The following is a 24332-nucleotide window of genomic DNA, read 5'->3' as shown; positions in this document are numbered from 1 at the left end:
ACCACAGATCATTGATACTGTGAAACCCTCAGATCTTGTGAGCTGTTTTGAACAGTTTTCTCTCTTTCCAAAACACGAAGTTGTCTGCTGGCTGATGTGAGCCTTGGATGTCGTGACTAAGTCAGAAAAGCAGAGATGGAGGGTGCCAAGCATGTGTTTTTGATCGTACAGCTAGTCTATACTGTCTGACCCCTGTGGATATTAGCTCTGCTTCACAGTTTGTGGAGCAGAGAGCAACCTGACGGGAGTGTGGGGTGGAGGGGGAGGGAGGGGGGGTGGGTTTGGGGTAGAAGTTTAGAGTGTAGGGGAATCAGGCCCTTTGGCCCACCCGGTCCATGTCGACCATTGATCACCCGTTGACACCAGTTCCATGTTATCCCACTTTCTCATCCACTCCCTACACACAGGGGACAATTTATAGAGGGCTAATTACCTTACAAACCCACACTTCTTTTGGGTGGTGCAGTGGTAGAGTTGCTGGCTTACAGCGCCAGAGACCCGGGTTCGATCCTGACTATGGGGGATGTCTGTACGGAGTTTGTACATTCTCCCTGTGATCGCGTGGGTTTTCTCTGGGTGCTCTGGTTTACTCCCACACTCTAAAGACATACAGGTTTGTAGGTTAATTGGGTTCTGTAAAAATTGTAAAACTGTCCCCAATGTGTAGGGTGCTGCTAGTGTACGGGGTGAGTGTGCGTCGGCGTGGACTCGGTGGGCCGAAGGGTCTGTTTTCGCACTGTATCTCTAAAGTCTAAGGTCTTTAGGATGTTGGGAGGAAACCAGAACACCTGAAGGAAACCCACGTGGTCACAGGGAGAATGTACAAACTCCACAACAGACAGCACCTCTGATCAGGAGCAGCTTTGATCGCCTCGACGCAGGGGCTTTGATCGCCGGCTGCGGGAGCTTTGATCGCCCTGACTGCGGATCGTTCGACTGCCACGACTGCGGGAGAATAAAGAGAGAAGATTAGACTTTATTGCCTTCCATCACAGTGAGGAATGTGGGTAATCCGCTGTGGTGGATGTTTATGTTGACTTTTATGTAGTTGTGTGTATTGTTGCTTTATTTAGTATGGCTGTATGGTGATATGAATATCACTATACCTTAAGTAATACTCGTGACAATAAAAGACCTTGAACCTTTGAACCTGAGGTGAGGATTGGACCGGGTCTCAGGGACTGTGAGTCGGCAGCTCTACCTATTGTGTTGGTGGGATGCTGGACAAGGGGCATTTCCAGGCCAACAAGGTCTTCCTGGTTCGGGGCTGGACTGGGATTCCTGCCAGAAATATGAATGACATAGTCATCTTCCAAGGCGATCCCATAGTCCTCTCCTCCTCCATTGCTTCCCATTCTCCAGTCCACCCCCACTGACCCCTTTTATCTGGCCATGTGACTCCACCCCACCTTACTGAAGATGATGATCGCCCACTCCCTTTAATACTTGTTTCTCATGATCCTTCAGTCCTTATGGACCAAAGATCTGTTTGCCTTGACCTTGAAAGTATTCATTGAGTCAGCCTCCATAACTTTTCCAAAGAGTCATAAGCCTTACGTGAAGTTTCTTCTCAACGCTCAATGACTTATTCTGAGGCTTATGTCCACATTTCGCGAATTCCCAACTGCCTCATTAAGCCCCATCCAAATCTTCTTTGCTGTAATAAAACCACCCTTCTTTTCCTAAACGTCAATTAGTATTGGCCCCAACCTTTCCCCATAAGCAAACGTCTTCATCCAAGGAATTCAGTTTAGAGATACAGCATGGAAACAGACCCTTCGGCCCACCAAGTCCACCCTGACCATCGGTCACCCGTTCACACTAGTTCTTTGTTATCCCACTTTTTTCATCAACTCCCTACGCACTAGAGGGAATTTACAGAGGCCAATTAACCTACAAATCTGCCCATCTTTGGGATGTGGGAGGAAACTCACGCGGTCACAGGGAGAATGTACAAACTCCACATAGACAGCACCCGGGGTCAGGATCGAACACAGGTCTCTAGCGCTGTGAGGCATCAGCACTACCAGCTGCGCCACAGTGCTGCCTGTGAATTAATTCAGTGAATATTCTCTGAACTACCTCCAATGCAAGAACATCCTTCCTTAAGTGCGGAGACCAGAATTGTACACATTACTCCACATGCGATCACACAATTGCCATGTATAGTTGCAGCCAGACTTTCCTACTTGCATGCGCCATTTCCTTTGTAACATCCCATTTGCTTTCATAATTTGTTTGCTGTAACTTGAAGCTAAAATATTATTTTGCCATTTCAACTGAATGAGCTGTGCTGTGCTGGAAGCAACATTTCACGTTTGACTCTCTGAGGGATGGCTGGTGGCCACAACCTTCAGGGCAAACACATCTCATCACTCACTCACAGAGCACAGCTGACAGCACGCAGAGGCCAATTAGCCTACTAACCCGCACATCTTTGAGATGTGGGAGGAAACTGGAGTACCCGGGAGGGGAGAGGTTGAATGAAAATCATGGGTCACAGGGAGAACGTGCAAACTCCACACAGGCAGCACTGGAGACCAGGATTGAACCTGCATGCACCACAGCATGGTTTGGGTACAGCTCCGTCCAAGACCGTGAGAAACTGCAGAGAGTTGTGGGCACAACCCAGACCATCACACAAACCAACCTCCCTTCCATTGACTCCATCTACACCACGCTGCCTCGGCAAGACCACCAGCGTAATCAAGGACCAGTCTCACCCCAGTCACTCCCTCTTCTCCACTCTCCCATCAGGCAAGAGGCACAGAAGTTTGAAAACGCATACCTCCAGATTCAAGAGCAGATTCTTCCCAGCTGTTGCCAGGCAACTATCACCAACTAGAGAGTGGTCCTGACCTATCATCTACCTCATTGGAGACCCTTGGACAATCTTTAATTGGACTTTACTGAACTTTAATTTGCACTAAACATTGTAATCATGTCTAGTCTTTCCGCTGACTGAATTGCACGCAACAAAAAGGCTGTTCACTGTAATTTTTTCAATCTCTTACCTCGATGGGGATGCGATTTATTTCCGTATCGTATCTCTGTCCCCACTGCGGCCTAACATTGTGGAGTGGCGCGGCCTTTCCTGGAGACCGACCCAGCGCTTCAACAGCGGGCTTACCATCGTGGAGCTTGCAATCCCTTTGCCGGGGATCGACTGTGGAGAGCTCTAACCACGGGCCTGTGGACTTTAACATCGTGGAGCCCGCCGTCCCCGGTTCCAAGCCCCGGGAGTTCCAAGCCACGGAGAGTTTCACCTGACCCGATGTGGGAGTTTCGATCGCCCTGACGTGAGGGCTTCGGATCGCCGGCAGCAGGACCTTTGATCGCCCCAACTGTGGATGGTTCGACAGCCCCGACCGCGCGAGAATAAAGAGGGAGAAGATTGGACTTTATTATCTTCCATCACAGTGAGGAATGTGGGGAGCCGCTGTGGTGGATGTTTATGTTAACTTTTATTTTTGTGTGGCTGTGTGTCTTGTTGCTTTTCACTTAGTATGGATGTATGGTAACTCAAATTTCACTGTACCTTAATTGATACATGTGACAATAAACTGACTTGGAACCTTGGTAAACTAAAACTAAAACGCTCTAAGTATTTACACACGCACATACAGGCACACGCACACGCCCACAAACAGACGTGCTCTAGTCCTCACATGCCCTTACTCCCTCACCCCACCTACTGAAACCCCAACCTTCCTTCAGCCTACTCTTTGCCTAGTTCACCGTACACCAGGGATGCGCACACTCCAGCCTTGCTGAAGGCATTTCACAACACAGCATTTTGCCATTGGCTTAACCTGTTGCTCCTGGCTCTTCCAGATGCTCCCGGGAGTAATTTTAATTCCTGGAGATTCCAGGACAATCCTGGAAGCACGTTAGCCTGATTCCTGTCTTTGTTGTGGATAGATTGGGAGCAAAAGAGGGGGCAGATTATAGATTGGCAAGAGAGGCCATAAACAGCACGGCTAGTCCATTCCGAGGGATAATCACCCAGGATGGTGACGTAACACCTGTTTTTATCATTTTCTTTTATTCATTTGCAGGCTGCGGGCATTGCAGGTAAATAACAATTAATGCCCATCCCTAACTCCACTTGGCAAGTTGTTGGTAAACTGCCTCCCTGTGAGATCACTCATGTGAAAGGTCCAACAAAGCACAGAAACAGGCCCTTCGACTCATCTTCTCCATGCCGACCATTTTAAGCTAGTCCCATTTGACCGCACAAATGCAAGGCCGATCTTGCAACTCCGACACAGTGTCGCGGCCAGAACAACGGGCCTTTATGGCAAAGTTAAGACTCTACATTTATCACAACTTTGGACTTGAATCACAAGAAATGGTGCCAGAAACATGGCGACTCTTGAGTACTGCCTCAATGTATTCTACTATTCTTGCACTCTTGCACTTAATTATGATTGTGGCTATGTATAGTAAGAATTTTTACTAAACTCTATGCAAAAAAGGAATTTCTCTGTCCCTAGGTATATGTGCAATAAGTGGAAACAAGGAACTATAGATGTTGGTTCATATCAAAGATAGACACGAAGTGCTGGAGTAACACAGGCAGCAATTCAGGAGAACATGGATAGGCGACGTTTTGGGTTGGGATCCTTCTTCAGGCTGATTGTAGGGAGGCGTGGGAACGAAAGCTGGGAGAGAGGAGAGGCAGGACAGAGCATGGTAGGTAATATGTAAACACAGGCGAGAGAGTTATTTGATAGACCGATTGTTGGACAAAAACCAGAGATGAGGACACAGGTGTGAGCCTGGGAGGATAAAGAGTTGCGCATTGTTAAGCTCATGGATAGAAAAGTTGTGACTTGTACATCACACATAAACATTAGTGGAATGGGATGGGGATGGGGAGGGGGAGGGGGAGAAACCAGTGTGAGGTCAGCTAGTTTTCAGGGGAGGGGGTGGGGGAAGAAACAGGGTAGATACTTCGGGGAGCACAAAGATATACTGGTTGATGGGTAAATTGCACCTTTCATGTAGGCCAGTGAGTTTAGACTTTTAGGCTTTAGAGGTGCAGCGTGGAAACAGGCCCTTCGGCCCATTGATTCCGCGCTGACCAGCAATCGCCCCATACAGCAGCACTTGGGACAATTTTACAATGGCAGATGGGAGGACGTAGGCACAAATACCGTCTGGACGGGGAGTGTACTGTTAGATGCTGCATGCTGAGTGGGTTTCCATGAAGTGCTTCTGAGAGACACAAATTCATTTTGGAACTATAGCCAGGGGACCTGAGTTCACTGGATAGATTAAGATGGTTGGTAGCTTCAGGTTTTTAGGAATGAATATCACCAGCAATTTGGCCTGGTGCAGCCACATCGAAACAAGGGCCAAGAAAGCACACCAACGCCTCTACTTCCCGAGAAGGCTTTGGAAGTTTGGTATGTCCCCAACAATTCTTTCCAACTTCTACAGATGTGCCAAAGCAAGCATTTTTATCAGGATACATCATAGCATGGTTTGGGAACAACCTGCAAACATTTGCAGAGAATTGTGGGCACAGCCCAGACCATCACCCTCCCCTTGGACAAACCAACATCCCTTCCATTGACTCCATCTACACTTCAAGCTGCCTCTTCCTCTCCACTCCCTCTTCTCCCATCTCCCATTAGGCAAGAGGTACAGAGGTTTGAAAACGCCAGATTCAGGGACAGTTTATTCCCAGCTGTTATCAGGCAACTGTACCATCCTCTCACCAACTAGAGAGCAGTCCTGAGCTATCAACTACCCCATTGGAACCTACGAACCATCTTTAATTGGACTTTACTAGTCTTGCACTAAATGTAATTCCCTTTATCCTGTATCTGTATTCTTGATCTGACATCTTGATTGTAATCATGTATAGCCTTTTTCACTGACTGGATAGCACTCAACAAAAAGCTTTTCACTGTATCTCAGCAGTAAGCATGACAATGATAAACCAGCTCTGCTGAACCTCACTGTACCTTGGTGTCCACGACAACCGTAATAAACTGAAGTACATCTTGACTTTTAGCGAGGGTGGAGTGGAGGATCCACCAGCACCAGGGGAGTCCATTCTGTTACTCCCCGATACATGGTCCAGGGCCTCATGCTTTCAGCAACTGCAGACGATAATTACACTGCAGCATGAGTTAACCACTTGCCTTTCTCTCCCCAGTGATGAACCAACAGCAGATGACACCAAACACCACTGTGGCCCCTTCCGGCATGCCCTCCCCGAATCCTCGCCTGGCCATGATGAGTCTCTCCAGCGCCTTGACGGTGCAGCAGAAGCACCAGCAGAAGATGCGTCTCCAGCAGATCCAGATGGAGAAAGAGAGGATCAAGCATCTGCAGCAGGAACTCATGAGACAGGTAGGTACCTGCTCCTGCTGCCATCTTCTCCACAAGGCCAATGTTAGTGGAACAGACAGGGTGAATGCACTTCAGGTAGACACAAAATGCTGGAGTAACTCAGAGGGTCAGGCAGCAGCTCGGGAGAGAAGGAATGGGTGACGTTTCAGGTCGAGGCCCTTCTTCAGACTGAAGTGTAAATTGTCCCCAGTGTGTGTAGGATAGCATTGGTGTGCGGGGATCGCTAGTCGATGCGGACTTGATGGGCCGAAGGGCCTGTTTCCGTGCTGTGTCTTTAAACTAAACTAAACTACACTAAAATAACTAAAGTGCTATAACAGCATTTAAAAGACATTTGGACGGGTACATGGATACGGAAGGTTTAAAGGGCGATGGCCCCAATTCGGACAGGGGACAAGCGTAGATGGGGCATCTTCATCTGCATGGGCAGGTTGGGCCATCAGACCATGACATTGGGGCAGAATTAGACCATTCGGCCCATCGAGTCTTCTCTTTCCATTCATTCATGGCTGATCTATTTTTCCCTCTCAACCCAATTCCCCTGGCTTCTCCCCGTAACCTTTGACACCCTGGCTAATCAAGAAAGGGCCTGTTCCTGTGCTGTGTCGTTGCACATTCTATTGTCGCTGTCAGATTCTCTCCTGATCAGCACTGGGGGAACCCCTTCACTGCAAGGATAACAAATCTTTAACTGGAACGCTCTACAGCTCTTGCCCGTCTGTTGGGATGGGCAACAAATATTCACCAGGTGCAAAAAAGGGGTGAAAATAGGATGGTGGTAGAAAACAGGGTTGATTATCTTGTTCCTAGAGCTTCACAAACCTCCTAATGACATAGACACAACAACAACACTGGGCGGCATGGTGAAGCAGTGGTAGAGTTGGTGCCTTACAGCCCCAGATACCCCGGTTCAATCCTGACTACGGGTGCTGTTTGTACAGAGTTTGAACGTTCTCTCTGTGACCGCGTGGGTTTTCTCTGGGTACTCCGGTTTCCCCCCACACTCAGGGGACGTACAGGTTTGAAGGTAAATTATAAATTTTCCCTAGTGTGTATGATAGTGCTAGTGTACGGGGTGATCGCAGGTCGGCGCGGACTCGGTGGGCCGAAGGCCGCTGTATCTCTAAAGTCTAAAGTCTAAAGAGTCATCCCTTTCCTCCCCCACCATCTACTCACTCTGTCACTTCCTCCCCATCTCCAGGATAGGAGGGGGGAGAGAGGAAGAACAACTGAGACTGTTCCAGTGTAAACAAATCACACACACTTCCTGTAATTGATCCCAGCCATATTATCACCAAAACAGATCCTGTCAGGAACAAGGTTGTTTTTGCAGGAGGAGTTTACCTCAGCTCAAGCTGAATAATAGACATTTGCAGCCTCACAGCAGCTTAGAGCAAAGTTGTTTTCAACTTGCGTCAATAATTTGACAGTAAATTATTGGGCGGAAATGATCAATGATTAGAGCCATAATTCTCTCTCTGTTTCCCTCTGTCAATCTGCCATTCCATTTCTCCCTCCATCTCCTTGTCAATCTGACGTTTTGTACATCTTTTTCTGATGTTGTTTGTCACTTGTTGTCAAGTAAGACCAGGACATCTAGTTTAGTGTTGTGCTGTGTTTGGTACGGCGCAGGCCCTTCGGCCCACCATGTCCATGCTGACCTTATTTCCCATCTCCAGTACTTTAGTTTAAGTTTAGAGATACAGTATGAAACAGTCTGCCCACCGAGTCCGTGCTGACCACTGATCACCCCTACACTAGTTTTCACACTAGGGGCAATTTACAGAAACCAATTGCACAAATCCACTTTAGTCCCATTTGCCAGCATTAAGTCTATATTAGTTTTGAGATACAGCGCGGCGACAGGGCCTTTGGCTCACTGGCCATGGATCGCCTGTTCACAGTAGTTCTAAATTATCACCCTTTCTCATCTATTCCCGACACACCAGGGACAATTTATAGAGGCCAATTAACCTACAAAACCGCACATCTCCGGTATGGATAGGCTGCATTTGCAGTATTGCATGCAGGTCTGGTCGCCCACATTACAGGAAGGATGTGTGGAAGCTTTGGAAAGGGTGCAGAGGAGGTTTACGAGAATGATGCCTGAATTAGGTGGTATTAGCTACAGTCAGAGGTTGGACAGACTTCATATCATATCATATCATATATATACAGCCGGAAACAGGCCTTTTCGGCCCTCCAAGTCCGTGTCGCCCAGCGATCCCCATACATTAACACTATCCTACACCCACTAGGGACAATTTTTACATTTACCCAGCCAATTAACCTACATACCTGTACGTCTTTGGAGTGTGGGAGGAAACCGAAGATCTTGGATTGTTTCCTCTAGAACGGCGGAGGTTGGAGGGAGACCTGATAGAAGTATATAAAATAATGAGGGACATTGACATTCAGAATCTTTTTCCCAGGATTGAAAGATCAAAAACTAGAGAGCATGGCTTCATGGTGAGGGGACAACGTTTAAAAGACATGTGTGGGCATGTTTTCTTACACACAGGGTGATGAATGCCTGAGACATGCTGCCGGGGGTGGTGGTTGAAGCAGATACATTAGTGGCATGTAAAAGACTTAGATAGGCAGATGTTAATACAGGGCATCGAGGGAAATGAATTATGTGCAGGTAGATAAATGATGGTCTTGGCATCATGTTCAGCACAGACTCCGTGGGCCGAGGGGGGCATTTCCTGTGCGGTATTGTTCTGTGCAATAACAATAAATCAAAATGGGCAAGGAGGTAGATTGTGCTGCCTACTGTCTGATACGTATTTCATAATACTGCACAAAGAAATGATCAACTCAATGCACTTAGAAAATCCTAATCCTGATTCTGGAGGGCTCACATTACAGAGACGATCTCTACCCCCACTGATATATTCATTTCATTCTTCAGCAAGTTCCGACCAAGACAAAAGAAGGACTTATTAGTACCTGGCTGCTGTCACGTTCATTTCAAGCCCCCCCCCCCCTGAGGCGCTTAAAGACAATGAAGCACTTTTGAAGGGCAGTCTTTTTATAATAGTGGCAAGTTTGAGCACAGTAAGCTGCCACAGAATAAAATAAGTGCAGGTCCACCACTGATTTTCTGACAACTGGTGGTCTTGTCCCCTTCATGATAAAGTCCCCACTGGAGGTCCCCCTCAATAATGTGACATCTAGGCCTGGTGAGGCGGCCGAACTTGACCAGACTTGGACTTCCGCGGTGTGACGAACTTGCCCCCTGCGGCCGGGGCTCTGGAACTCCGCTGCCTCACAGCGCCAGAGACCCCGGTTTGATCCTGTCTGTGTGGAGTTCGCATGTTCCCTCTGTGACTGTGTGGGTTTCCTCCTGGTGCTCAATCTCCCAGATGTTCTAGACACAAACAATCTCCCAGATGTTCTAGACACAAACAATCTCCCAGATGTTCTAGACACAAACAATCTCCCAGATGTTCTAGACACACAATCTCCCAGATGTTCTAGTGGCCAGAGATCCTAGGGTGACGGAGGAACTGAAGGAAATTCACATTAGGCAGGAAATGGTGTTGGGTAGACTGATGGGACTGAAGGCTGATAAATCCCCAGGGCCTGATGGTCTGCATCCCAGGGTACTTAAGGAGGTGGCTCTAGAAATCAGGGACGTATTAGTGATCATTTTCCAATGTTCTATAGATTCAGGATCAGTTCCTGTGGATTGGAGGGTAGCTAATGTTATCGCACTTTTTAAGAAAGGAGGGAGAGAGAAAACAGGAAATTATAGACCAGTTAGTCTGACATCAGTGGTGGGGAAGATGCTGGAGTCAATTATAAAAGACAAAATTGCGGAGCATTTGGATAGCAGTAACAGGATCGTTCTGAGTCAGCATGGATTTACGAAGGGGAAATCATGCTTGACCAATCTTATGGAATTTTTTGAGGATGTAACTAGGAAAATTGACAGGGGAGAGCCGGTGGATGTGGTGTACCTTGACTTTCAGAAAGCCTTCAACAAAGTCCCACATAGGAGATTCGTGTGCAAAAGTAGAGCACATGGTATTGGGGGTAGGGTACTGACATGGATAGAAAATTGGTTGGCAGAGAAAGCAAAGAGTGGGGATAAATGGGTCCGTTTCAGAATGGCAGGCAGTGACTAGTGGGGTACCGCAAGGCTCGGTGCTGGGACCGCAGCTATTTACAATATACATTAATGACTTGGATGAAGGGATTAAAAGTATCATTAGCAAATTTGCAGATGACACAAAGCTGGGTGGTAGTGTGAACTGTGAGGAAGATGCTATGAGGTTGCAGGGTGACTTGGACAGGCTGTGTGAGTGGGCGGGTGCATGGCAGATGAGGTTTAATGTGGATAAGTGTGAGGTTATAAACTTTGGTGGTAAGAATAGGAAGGCAGATTATTATCTGCATGGTGTCAAGTTAGGAAAAGGGGACGTACAACGAGATCTGGGTGTCCTAGTGTATCAGTCACTGAAAGGAAGCATGCAGGTACAGCAGGCAGTGAAGAAAGCCAATGGAATGTTGGCCTTCATAACAAGAGGAGTTGAGTATAGGAGCAAAGAGGTCCTTCTACAGTTGTACAGGGCCCTAGTGAGACCGCAACTGTGTGCAGTTTTGGTCTCCAAATTTGAGGAAGGATATTCTTGCTATTGAGGGCGTGCAGCGTAGGTTTGCTAGGTTAATTCCCGGAATGGAGGGACTGTCGTATGTTGAAAGACTGGAGCGACTAGGCTAGTATACACTGGAATTTAGAAGGATGAGAGGGGATCTTATCGAAACATATAAGATTATTAAGGAGTTGGACACGTTAGAGGCAGGAAACATGTTCCGAATGTTGGGGGAGTCCAGAACCAGAGGCCACAGTTTAAGAATAAGGGGTAGGCCATTTAGAACGGAGATGAGGAAAAAGTTTTTCAGTCAGAGAGTTGTAAATCTGTGGAATTCTCTGCCTCAGAAGGCAGTGGAGGCCAGTTCTCTGAATGCTTTCAAGAGAGAGCTAGATAGAGCTCTTAAGGATAGCGGAGTCAGGGGGTATGGGGAGAAAGCAGGAACGGGGTACTGATTGAGAATGATCAGCCATGATCACATTGAATGGTGGTGTTGGCTCGAAGGGCCGAATGACCTACTCCTGCACCTATTGTCTATTGACATAGAACTAGTATGAACAGGTGACCGATGATCAACGTGAACCTGGTGCAGTAACTCAGAGAATAGGTGATATTCAGGTCTCAATCCTTCTTCAGACCCTCTCTTGAGAACCAACGTACACCTGGTGGGCTGTGTGTTTAAAAGCTGTGGGCTGTTGGCTGCACGGAGGCGCAGTGATAGAGTTGCCGCCTTACAGAGACCCCGGTTCGATCCTGACTACGGGTGCTGACTGTACAGAATTTGTGCGTTCTCCCTGTGGTTTCCTCTGGGTGCTCCGGTTTTCTCCCACACTCCAAAGACATTCAGATTTGTAGATTAATTGGCTTCAGTAAAATTGTAAATAATCCCGAGTGTGCGGGACAAGGCTAATGTACGGGGTGATCGCTGGTCAAAGGGCCTGTTCTCCAAAGTCCAAAAACACTGAGTACAAATAGCAGACAGGCTATTCGCTAACAACAGGGAGTGGAGAAGATTATATACCACATAGAAACGACCACACAAAACAGACCGCTCGGCCGAACGAGTCTTTGCTGGTGTTTATGCTCCATATAAACCTACTCCCATCCTACAGGGAGAATGTACAAACTCCGCACAGTCAGCCCCCGCAGTCAGGATTGTACTTGGGCACTGCAAGGCAGCAGGGTCTCGGGCACTGCAAGGCAGCAGGGTGTCGGGCACTGCAGGGTCTCGGGCACTGCAAGGCAGCAGGGTCTCGGGCACTGCAAGGCAGCAGGGTCTCGGGCACTGCAAGGCAGCAGGGTCTCGGGCACTGCAAGGCAGCAGGGTCTCGGGCACTGCAAGGCAGCAGGGTCTCGGGCACTGCAAGGCAGCAGGGTCTCGGGCACTGCAAGGCAGCAGGGTCTCGGGCACTGCAAGCAGCAGGGTCTCGGGCACTGCAAGCAGCAGGGTCTCGGGCACTGCAAGCAGCAGGGTCTCGGGCACTGCAAGCAGCAGGGTCTCGGGCACTGCAAGCAGCAGGGTCTCGGGCACTGCAAGGCAGCAGGGTCTCGGGCACTGCAAGGCAGCAGGGTCTCGGGCACTGCAAGCAGCAGGGTCTCGGGCACTGCAAGGCAGCCGCTCTACCGCTGCATCACCGTGCCACCCTTCTTCAGACTGATTGTGGTGGCGGGGAGTTCAGGAGAAAGCTGAAAGGGAGGTGGGGACGGGGCCTGGCATGTGATGGGTGAATACAGGTGAAGAGGGGGTGGGATGGGGTTTATAGGCAGGTGGTTGAATGAAGGCCAGAGATGAAAAGACAAAAGGCGGGAGATAAGGATAGAAGAGGGAAGAACCATTTCAAATCCTCGTTTTCATGCAGCCCTCAGAAAATGCTGATCAAAACAGCTTCATGGCAATTGGGAGATGGCAGGAGGCAGTCTGTGGGATCAATCCATTGATCATAAGTTCATAAGTTACAGGAACAGAATTAGGCCATTCGGCCCACCAAGTCTACTCTGCCATTCGATCATGCCTGATCTACCTTTTCCTCTCAGCCCCATTCTCCTGCCTTCTCTCCTCAACTCCTGAGGTACTAATCACGAATCTATCAATCACCGCCTTAAAAATATCTATTGATTTGGCCTCCACAGCCCTCTGTGGCAATGAATTCCACAGCTTCACCACCCTCTGACTAAAGAAATGTCTCCCCATCTCCTTTCTGAAGGTACATCCTTTTATTATGAGGCTATGACCTGTGGTCCTGGACTCTCCCACTAGTGGAAACATCCTTTCCACATCCACTCTATCCAAGCCTTTCACTATTTGGTACGTTTCAATGAGGTCCCCCCCTCATGCTCCTAAACTCCAGTGAGTACAGGCCCAGTGCCGTCAAACGCTCATCATTTGTTAACCCACTCATTCCTGATATAATTCTCGTAAACCTTGGAAGCAATGTGTTTAAAGCCAAACTCTTGGTTAAAGTGTACGGTGGCGGCCAGCATCCAGCAGCTGGTGGGATAGCCTTTCCCTGCATGTTCCTGCCTGGGGCACAGCTGCTGGGATGCCTTTGAACCGAGCAACAATTCCACGACTCCCGTTGGCGACCATATTTTGTTTCCCTTGAACAACTGATGAATCTGGATGCCCATTCCCGTGTCCCGACAGGTTCAATGTCCAAAAGAGGAGAAAGATATGGTTGAGAAAACGAAGCTTTCATTTGAAATGCAGTGGGGGAGTAATCTTTATTTGGGAATTTAGTTCACTTTAGAGATACAGTGCGGAAACGGGAGTTCTGGAATCGATCTGTCTTTTGTCCAACACCTGTATCTGTGGTGAGAGGCGGACTGTTGCGTTTAGACTTTAGAGATACAGCATGAAAATAGGCCCTTCGGCCGACCAAATCAGTGCCGACCAGCGATCACCCCGTACACAAGCACTATCCTGCACACTAGAGACAATTTACGATTCTTACCAAAGCCAATTGACCTACAAACCTGCAAGTCTTTGGAGTTTGTGTGTCTATATATACATACACAAAGACATATATGTATTTCTGTGTGTGTGTGTGTGTCTGTGTGTGTGCAGTTCTCTATTTTTATTTGTGTGTCTCTGTGTATATATATACACCGATCAGCCAAAACATTATGCGCCCCTCCCACCCCTTCCGAATTTGGCGGAAAGTCAGCAGAAAAGCCAATTACCACCTTTTTGGGCTGATTATCAAATAGTGTGCAAATTTACTTCAACAAGTACTTCCGTATGCTTAGTCGAGTCGCATATATCAACTTTCTTCATAACTTAGTCATACATTTTATGACCATTGGCCTTTTACTCAATACCAAAAGAATTGGGATGTGTAAGGGAAAAGCAAACTAGAAAAAGCAAAACAAAACAATTTTTTCTTTTGTGTTGCAAAAAGTATCTCTGTTCAATAACTTTTCTATAAATAGCAGAATATACTCATGATAGGCCTGACAGACTGAAGAAGGGTCTCGACCCGAAACGACACCCATTCCTTCTCTCCCGAGATGCTGCCTGACCTGCTGAGTTACTCCAGCATTTTGTGAATAAATCGATTTGTTCCAGCATCTGCAGTTATTTTCTTATACTGACATTGTACATGTTGTCCAAGAACTACAGACTGTTGGAAATAATAGTCGTTTTTCACACATGAATGTAGCACAACGTGTATGCGCATTTGGCATGAATGACCTTTTTTTTTGGCTGAAAAGTTGCATTACCATCCTTATTATGAATTTTCATGTAAAATTCTAAATTTTGGACATCAAAACTATGAATTTGCAAAATCAAATGTTGGGAGGTCTGCATTATGACCACTGACAGGCGAAGTGAATAACATTGATTATCTTGTTACAATGGCACCTGTCAAGGGGTGGGATATATTAGGCAGCAAGTGAACAGTCAGTTCTTGAAGTTGATGTGTTGGATGCAGGAGAAATGGGCAGGAGTAAAGACCTGAGCGACTTTGACAAGGGCCAAATTGTTATGGCCAGACAACTGGGTCAGAGCATCTCTGAAACAGTAAGGCTTGTGGGGTGCTCCCGGTCAGCAGTGGTGAGTACCTACCGACAGTGGTCCGAGGAGGGACAAACCACAAACTGGACAGTGACAGGGTGTTGGGCGCCCAAGGCGAGGGCAACGAAGGCTATCCTGTCTGGTCCAAACCGACAGAAGGTCCACTGTGGCATAAGGCACAGAAAGTTTTAATGGTGGTCACAGGAGGAATGTGTCACAATCGACAGTGTATCGCACCCTGCTGCGTGTGGGGCTGCACACGGAGGACCAACAGCATATTAGGCAGGTGGTCATAATGTTTTGGCTCATCAGGTCATAATATTTTTAGCTGATCGATATATATGTGTGTGTGTGTGTGTGTGTGTGTCATCATGTGTGTTTGCATCTGCATGTGTGTGAGTGTGCATGCGTGTGTGTCCATACATGTTTCTATTTGTGATTCTTGCGTTTTCTTTCTTGAGATTGAAGAGCTGAACTGAAGTTTATTTTCTCTTTGATGTCGGCTCTTGACTATAACATCTGCATTTCAGGAGAAGGCCTTGTATAATCAGATACCCAATCAGATTCCCATTGAATCAGAAAACCTCCCCACAGCCCAGAATGCTATCTCCACACCAGCGATGTCGCAGGAGATGCACGCAATCACCAACAATGGCTCTGATCCCTTCCTCAGCAGGCAAGTTGGGTTTTAATTTACAAATTCAACATTCAGTTGGCAACAACCTTTAATTTTGGCAGTAGCATTAGTTTGATTGAGTGTTATTAACGGACTTCCCTTCCTCCTCCATTTCCCCATCTCCTTTCTTCTCCGTCTCTGCTATTGCCATCCCCTACTGGTCTTCATTTACAGTGGACCATACCACTCACGGCAGGCAAGTGCAGACAGTGGCTTAGGACTGGGAAGAACACCTGAAGACTTCTTGGGGCATGTGGAGGAAATGGATACAGGTGAGTCAAGAGCAATGATAGTGGAAAGGTTTGTTTTGTATGCTATCCTATGAGATTGGGCAGCACAATGGCGCAGTGGTAGAGTTGCTGCCTTACAGCGCCAGAGACTCGGGTTCGATCCTGACTGCGGGTGCTGTCTGTATGGAGATTGTACGTTCTCCTTGTGACCGCGTGGGTTTCGTCCGGGTGCTCTGGCTTCCTCCCACACTCCAAAGACGTACAGGTTTGTAGGTTAATTAGCTTCTATAAATTGTATGTTGTCCCTAATTTGCAGGATAGTGCTTGCCTTGGTGAAGTCTTCCGCATTCAGCTGCAGCAGGGTGATGCCATCCAGTTTGACATCCGTAGGTGCCCGCCCTAGGAAGGGCGCATGCTCCAAGCTCCAAGCTCCAAGGTTGGCGCCAAGCTGCAGCGACTGAGGTTGCATTTGGGCTGCAAGCTGTTTTTTCTGCTTCTGTTTTCTCTGTTTGTTGTCGTTCGCCTGACTGGGGTCAGTTGACAGGGCTCATCACGGGGAGGTCGACAACATGAGCCACCATGCGGATCATCACTGGCTGCCTACGCCCTACTCCGACGGATCTCCTGCCGGTGCTCGCAGGTATCGCACCCACCAAGCTTCGCAGAGAGTTCTTCACTCATAGGCTGGTGTGCAAGGCCCCATCGGACGCCAAACATCCTTTGCACCACCTCGCCCAGGATTCACAGCAACTGGGACCTCAATGCCTGTCATCTCATCACCGTTTCTCCCGTCATGCAGCGACCCTCTGTGGCTCCGGTTTCCACATACTAGGAGCATGGAGAACCAGCTGGGATCAGACATCGCAACCTCCTCAATTCACTGTCGCACCGAAAACCACAGCCTCACCCGGCTCGGACATGCCCCACAAAGAATGGGTCGCCCTGTACCGGCTCCGCACAGGGGTTGGCCAGTTCAATGCCAACATGCATCGTTGGGGGTTGTGTCCATCAGCAGCCTGCGTGTGTGGAGCAGACCAGCAAACAGCGCAGCACGTCATTTTCTACTGCACTGTCCTCCGTCCCCCTGGTGGAGGGGTAGACCTCACGGCCCTCGACAACAGCACATTGCACTGGCTACAGCGCCTGGAGGGCGTTACATAATTTCTGCTGCCTCAAACGCAAGAAGAAGGATAGTGCTAATGTATGGGGTAATCGCTGGTCGGTGCGGACTCAGTGGGCCGAAGGGCCTGTTTCCACACTATCTCTGAAGTCTAAAGTCTAAAGAGATCAGATAATACTATACATGGATACAGTCAAGTCAACCTCAAATACAAAAGATAGAGCAAAGGGGAAGATACAGAGTGCAGAATATTGTTCTCAGCATTGATGTGCACCAGTTTCAGAGACAAAATCCAATGTCCGCAATAGGGTAGAGATGAATTGGACAGTACCCCAGCTTGTGGAAAGACCATTCAGAAGCCTGATAACAGAGGGGAAGAAGCTGTTCCTGAGCCTGGTGGAGTGCCCATTGAACCTTCTACCTGACGGGAGTGGAGAGATGAAGGAATGACCAGGGTGGGGGGACAAGCCATTGATTATGTTGGCTGCTCACCTGAGGCATTGTGAAGTGTAGATGGTCGATGGTGGGAAGTCTGGTCTATGTGATGGAACTCTCTGTAATCTCCTGCAGTCACGGGCATTAAATTGAACCTTAAATATATAACTAATTTATAAAATATTTTTTGATGTAGAAACACATTTTCAAAAAAACTCAGTTTCTAAATGAAAGCAATAAGATATATATCAAAAGAAAGAGTGGAGAAACAAGGAACTGCAGGTGCTGGTTTACCAAGGAAAGGTACAATATGGTGGAGTAACTCAGCAGATCAGGCAGCATCCCTGGAGAACATGGACAGTCTAAAGAAGGGTCCCAACCTGAAACATCACCTATCCATGTTCTCCAGTGATACTGCCTGATCTGCTGAGTTTAGTTTAGAGATACAGTGTGGAAACAGGCCCTGTGGTCACCGAATACACACCAACCAGCGATCCCCGCCTATTAACACTATCCTACACACACTAGGGATCATTTACATTTATACCATGGCAATTAACCTACAAACCTGTACGTATTTGGAATGTGGGCGGAAACCGAAGATCTCAGAGAAAACCCACGCAGGTGGGTTTTCAAACATACAGTTGGGATCGAACCCGGATCTCTGGCGCTGTAAGGCAGCAACTCTGCCGTTGCACCACCCTGCCGCCCAAAGTTACTGTGCTGAGTTACTCCAGCATTTTGTGCCTTTTCTAAATCAAAAGAGAGATAATTTAAAACACAACATTTAGCTCCAGAGGAAAATCATCTAACAATTTATAGATATCTCCATTTGAGTTCATTTGGTGTGGTTGGAGTCTGTACTCTGAATCAGAGATTCAGTCCAACAAGAATAATACATTCATATACGTGGAAGATTTCTGTAAGTTTTAACTTACCAGTGGCCCTTCAGTATCTTACTAAATGGTCACAGACATCAGAGTCTTTCTGATCTATAGAGCTCAGATTCAAAGCAGGTATTAAACTCCCAACTGAGTCAAATCAAGTTTATTGTCAAAGGCACTAGTATGGTCAAATACAGGTACAATGGAAATCTTGCAGCAGCATCACAGGCACATAGACTGAGATGGACACTAAACATAAATTATATATAAATCATACAAGACCGTGAAAAGAAAAAAACGTGCAAATACGGGACATTAGTGCAAAACATGATTAGAAAACAAGTTAATAGTCGTGCAAGAAGTGGTCATTGTCAAGGAAGGATGAGGATTGAGCAAGTCGGTTCAACAACCTGATGGTTGTAGGAAAGTAGCTGTTCCTGAACCTGGTTGTGTGGGACTTCAGGCTTGTGTACTGTAGCAGTGTGGAGATCACGGCCTGGATAGTGGGGATCCTTGTTGATAGATGCTGCCTCAGGGCGGCACGATAGCACAGTGGTAGAGTTGTTGCCTTGCAGTGCCAGAGACCCGGATTCGATCCTGATTATGGGTGCTGTCTGTACGGAGTTCGTACTTTCTCCCTGTGACTGCGTGGGAGCTCCAGTTTCCTCCCACACTCCAAAGACGTACAAGTTTGCCGGTTAATTGGCTTTGGTAAAGATTGTTAATTGTCCCTAGTGTGTTGGATGATGTATGGGAATCGCTGGACGACAGGGTCTCGGTGAGCAGAAGGGCCTGTTTTCGCACTGTATCTCTAAACTAAATTAACCAAAACTAAACCTTTCTGAGTTTTGTTGGCTTAGAGCTTATGTGAGGAACATATTTTTTAGCGGAGCTCCTAGTAAGTTCATTATTCTTTACTTGCAGGAGATATGGGCCAGACTGCGATGACTGCAAACCAGCCCAGCCGCTTCCCTGACTTCCTGGATTCCCTGCCTGGAACCAACGTGGATCTCGGGACGCTGGAAGGCGAGGACCTGATGCCAAGCCTGCAGGAGCCCTTTGGCTCAGACATCTTGCCTGATGTGGAGTCCAGCCTCAATCCTAAGGAGACCTTCCTCACTTGGTTGTAATCACTGCGGGAAGCACGAGGAGGAAAGGAAGACAACTAAAATGGAGATTGAGATGGAGTTACCTTTTCTGCTTGGATCAGAGGCAGAGTGCCTCAAGTAGTGCTTTTTTGTTTGCCTGACAACTTTCACGTTCGTCCCTACAACCCAAAGTGGTATATGCTTGTCATTTAACTAAAGGCGGCTAGCAGTACTTTATATGAACTATATCCTAGAACTATCTCAATGTCTTTGGCCTTCCACATAATCATGGGATTAACCTTTAGTAGAAGATCAAAGATTCCACTGCTTGACCTGTCTCGCATGGCCAAATGGATGATTCTTTTTCCATATTATGATATTATTATATTATTAGCAACTAAAGGATGTTTGAAAATCTGAACCTAAGCGATTAACCATTTGTTTTGTGATTGGAAGTCTCTTTGGTTCAATGTTGAATGGAAGGTTGGGTGGGGAAGGATTGGGATGGGGTGGGGGTCGGGGGGGGGGGGGGGGGGAGGGTCGGGGGGAGGTTATTCATACTCAAGTAGTTTTTTTGGTGATCCTTTATCAGGAGATTGAAGTCATGCCAAGTACTCATCTATTTAACATGAACAGAGCTTTAAAATTGTTTGTATTGTTCAATCTATAAAATAATGTACAAAAGGAGTGCAAATATGGAGTCCCAAGTTTGGTCGCCATGACGATAGCAGCCATTTGCACATGAGGCACCTCTGCAGTTTTGGTTGTTCATGTTGCAAGTATATATTACTCTTGTCATCTATTACTTATTTCTCATGACTTAGATGCCAATGTTGATAGACTTGTCACTACCACACATCCTACCTTTGCCTGTTATATATAGTGGAGGTGTTAACCATTTAAAACTATCTTTAGAAAGGGTAGATGGGAATCGGGAGTAAGTTGCTGAAACCCCTTCATTTCACCTTTAGCTTCTAGGCATCTCAATTTTCAAAGTTTTGAGAATATAACGTAGCCAAATTTAATGGTATTCCCTCATAGTTTGTTGTTGTAATGCTACATGCTGTAAAAATAGACTTTTGCAACAAAAAAAAAAGCTATCACATTTTTATCAAGTGGCAACTTAAAGCATTTTTTAAGAAAACCTTTTTTTAAATTATTATTATTATTGTAAGGAAACTTGGATTTTGGATTTTTATCACATTGAATATTCGAATTGTTTTCCTTTTTAAAAAAAGAAAGAGTTGGAACTTGGAATGATAAAGAGGGAAAAGGGCGTAATGGATTGGGAAAGCTCTGTAAGGAACGGGGTATTGTGCAAGTTGGGAGTGGAAAGGGATGTTGGATTTGTACCGTTGTTGTTACGAGTTGTGGGTCAAAGTCCTTATGAAGGTGCCCTCGTGACAAAATAAGGCTTGATACCCAGGCTTTGAAACAGTCTGAAGGAACTTGGCCACCCCCACCCACTTGGCCACCCCCTGATTCCTTTTTGCAGGGAAGTGGGTCAAGAACTCTAGTGGGAAGGGTGGCAGAGAGTGGGTGATGTAAAATGAATTTGCGGTAAATGTTAATCCTTCGTTTTAACAACAGGAGGAAAGGTTGGGCCTGGCAATGCAGTCTGTAGCACAGAATGTTCCAGAAAGGGCATTTCCCGATGCTTGAGACTGCATTACGAACTCTAGGAACTCTATTGTATCTGCTCTTGTGTGTTTGTGTCTGTGGATGGATGCAAAAAGCTGGAGTAACTCAGCGGGTCAGGCCGCATCTCTAGAGAAAAGGAATAGGTGACATTTCGGGTCGAGACCCTTCTTCAGGCTGTGTCCATGTAAATGCCAGACACACAACAGACCCAGTATAAAGCATGGGAGGTGGGATTACCTTTACCCCTTGTGCTCGTCCCCCACCTCGCTTTTAATCCTGAGCAGTTGGAGGAAGGTCTCTAAATGGAAACGATGCATAATTGGACAGAGAAAGTCAATGAGCTTGATGCGTACATTTTTTTTGCCCAGTTAATTCTGCGGTTTGAACACAGGACCCTCTGTAAGCAAAAATATCCCTGGATCGGGCTGTGCATGAACATTGGACTCTAAGAGTTGTCTGAAGGTACATTGGATGTCTGAGCCAATATGCCATCACCCCAAGCTTGGCCAGTCACCCCTGTTCCCTTCCCTTTGTTGCATGCGTTTCTGAAGGTGTGTGGTGTTTTGGATGGGCGGGGTTGCATTGGAACCTGTGGTGGTGAGGATTTGCAAACAAGGGAGGAAATCACTTCATGTTCACTTTGGCCAGTGGTGGGAGTGGTATTGATGTGTGTGGGGTTAGGAGGGGAGGCGGGGTGGGGGGGGGCGGGGTGGGGGGGGGGGGGAGATGCTTCAGGTTTGGGGCTATTCCTGGACTATCGTTTCCTCCCAGCCAGAGGTGAAAGGACAGAAAATGGAAACCAAACGGGATTAAATAACTGTCCTCACCTCTCTAACATAACCTGAATTTATCAACCTTTGTTCATATCTGGGAAGCTCTTTCCTGACAGAATTGGCACTGTGTCTGATTTTTTAAAATATATATATATATATATAAAAAGCTTGGAATCTTAATGTGAGTTGAGTGAATTGCACTTTTAGACCTTGATAGTTAACTAGTTTCTCTTATTATTGTAAATTTGTGTTAATCAACTGACTTTTTAGTATCTCATACCGAATTCTGCTGTTGCTTCTGCTTTATCAATGTATACTCGAATCTGGGCAGTGAGGAGGAACTTTGAATCAAACAATCTGAGCTGCCCAGGGCATTCATATAACCTGAGATAGTTCTCACCTTCAGATGCAGGTGTGACCTCCTCTCTGATGGAAATTGGGTTGAGGGTCCAGAAATTACTCAGAGGTGTGAGAATTGCCAGTTGTCCCTTTGCGTGCTGACTGGGGCACAATATATTCCAGAGCTTGTAGTAAGGGGGGAGTCGATAGTCATTGGGCGCAGAGGTTGGTTTTTTGGATTTGAGTTTGCATGCTCTCCCTGTGACCAATGCGTGTGTTTCCTCCGGGTGTTCCGGTTTCCTCCGGTCTCCTCCCACATCCCAAAGATGTGCGGGTGTGCAGGTTATGTGCAGGAAGGAACTGCAGATGCTGGTTTACACCGGAAATGGACGCAAAATGCCGGAGTCACTCGGCGGGCCAGGCAGCATCTCTGGAGAAAAGGAATAGGTGACCTTTTCTCCAGAGTTGCTGTCTGACCTACTGGGTTACTCCCAGCATTTTGTGTCTACCTTCGGATTTGTAGGTTAATTGGCTGCTGTGAAATTGCCCTCAATGTGTAGGGAGTGGATGCGAAAGTGGGATGACGTAGAACCAGTGTGAACGGGCGACCGATGGTCGGCATGCTTCCATGCTGTATGTCGGAGATGATCCCACCTCCATACTTCTATTGTTTCCAGTGAGTGGACAACTGGCAGCCAGTACTCAGATAGACACAAAAGTGCTGGAGTAACTCAGCGGGTCAGGAGGCATCTCTGGAGAAAAAGGATGGGTAATGTTTCGGGTTGGGACCCTTCTTCAACCAATACTGGGACCCGGCACAAGAAAGTCAAGACCCGTTTCCCCCCAGGGCAATAATGAGAAGCTGCATGGAAGGCACAACATGGGATTTGTACAATAGTAATGCAGAGAGGAACAGATGAGAAAGTCAGGACAACAACCATATTTTAGGCACAATTTTGGATGATCTAGGAAAGGAGTATTGGAGGCACCAGGAACTGCAGATGCTGGAATCCTGAGTGAAACACAAAGCGCTGGAGTGAGTCAGCGTGTCAGGCAGCATCTGTGGAGGAGTGGAGGAGTTATGGAGCTAATTTTCGAAATGGACAAGTTCTTCTTGCCAGCAATCCAGTCCAAGCCTGTGAGGACTTCAGTGGTAATTGGGATTGTCAGTTAAAACTAATATTATTTCTATTACACTGCAAGCATTTTCGATGCTCAATCTATTCATACAAGTATGCAAGTGTTTCTTGTTTGTGTCCTTATTTTTTGAACTTGGGTTATTTTGTACTGAGATGTGTGAACTTTGCCTGCAGCTGGATAAACATACACGTTGTATGTAAACACAGTTCAGTTCTGGTTTAAATCCTTGCAGTCCTGTACTACAAGCTTTAAAAAAAATAAATATAATTGGATTTTATCGTTTGAGTATTTGTTCTTATTTTACCATCCACGTGGATAAGAATATTTGTTTGTGCAATCCCCTCGTGGTTTTATCTTGTGTAGAAAGGAACTGCAGATGCTGGTTTATACCAAAGATAGACACCAAGTGCTTGAGTAACTCAGCGGGACAGGCAGCAGAAGTGTCCCGACCAGAAACATCACCCGTATCTTTTCTCCAGAGATGCTGCCCGACCTGATGAGTTCCTCCAGCACTTTGTGTCGATGGTTTTATCTTGGCCTATCTTAGTCATCACCATGTCCTTCATATCCACCCGCATTCTACAATACAAGACATGAAGTCCAAAGTGTTGAGTAGCTCAGCGCATCTGGTAGCATCTCTGGAGGACATGGATAGGAGACGTTTCGGGACGGGACCCTTCTTCCTCAGAATCAAACTGGTGAAACTAGTCTGAGTAGCCCCAAAGAAAAGGATATCAATAAGGTTACGACAGGATTCTGTTCCTGTGAACTGCTTGTAATAAGAACTTTTCGTCAGTCGGCAATGAACAAAAACCGTGCGTGGGAGAGGATCACGGAAACAGTTGCAACGAGAGCGTGGATAAGCACGGTGAGAGTGGTCGCCAGCCACCAGGGGGCAGCCCAGTGGAGTAGCACCAGAGTTGCTGTCTTACTGTGCCAGAGACCCAGGTTTGATCATAGATTCATAGATAGAGTCATACAGTGTGGAAACAGGCCCTTTGGTTCAACTTGCCCACACCGGCCA

General features: G+C 47.0%; 1 protein-coding gene across 1 annotated transcript in view; it reads left to right on the top strand.

Moving 5' to 3' along the window:
* Positions 1 to 21728, top strand: part of wwtr1 (WW domain containing transcription regulator 1) — a 116193-nt gene extending 94465 nt beyond the window's left edge. Inside the window, exons 3-6 of the mRNA XM_078410451.1 lie at positions 6170 to 6366; positions 15513 to 15658; positions 15833 to 15930; positions 19252 to 21728. Of these exons, the coding sequence (XP_078266577.1) occupies positions 6170 to 6366; positions 15513 to 15658; positions 15833 to 15930; positions 19252 to 19457 (647 nt within the window). The 3' untranslated portion in view covers positions 19458 to 21728. The remainder of the gene's footprint in view (positions 1 to 6169; positions 6367 to 15512; positions 15659 to 15832; positions 15931 to 19251) is intronic.
* Positions 21729 to 24332: the final 2604 nt, after the last annotated feature.

Source organism: Rhinoraja longicauda, chromosome 13 (genome assembly GCF_053455715.1).
Source record: "Rhinoraja longicauda isolate Sanriku21f chromosome 13, sRhiLon1.1, whole genome shotgun sequence".
NCBI lineage: Eukaryota > Metazoa > Chordata > Chondrichthyes > Rajiformes > Arhynchobatidae > Rhinoraja > Rhinoraja longicauda.
Note: the sequence above shows the minus strand (reverse complement) of the source record. Positions and strands in the feature narration are given on the sequence as shown.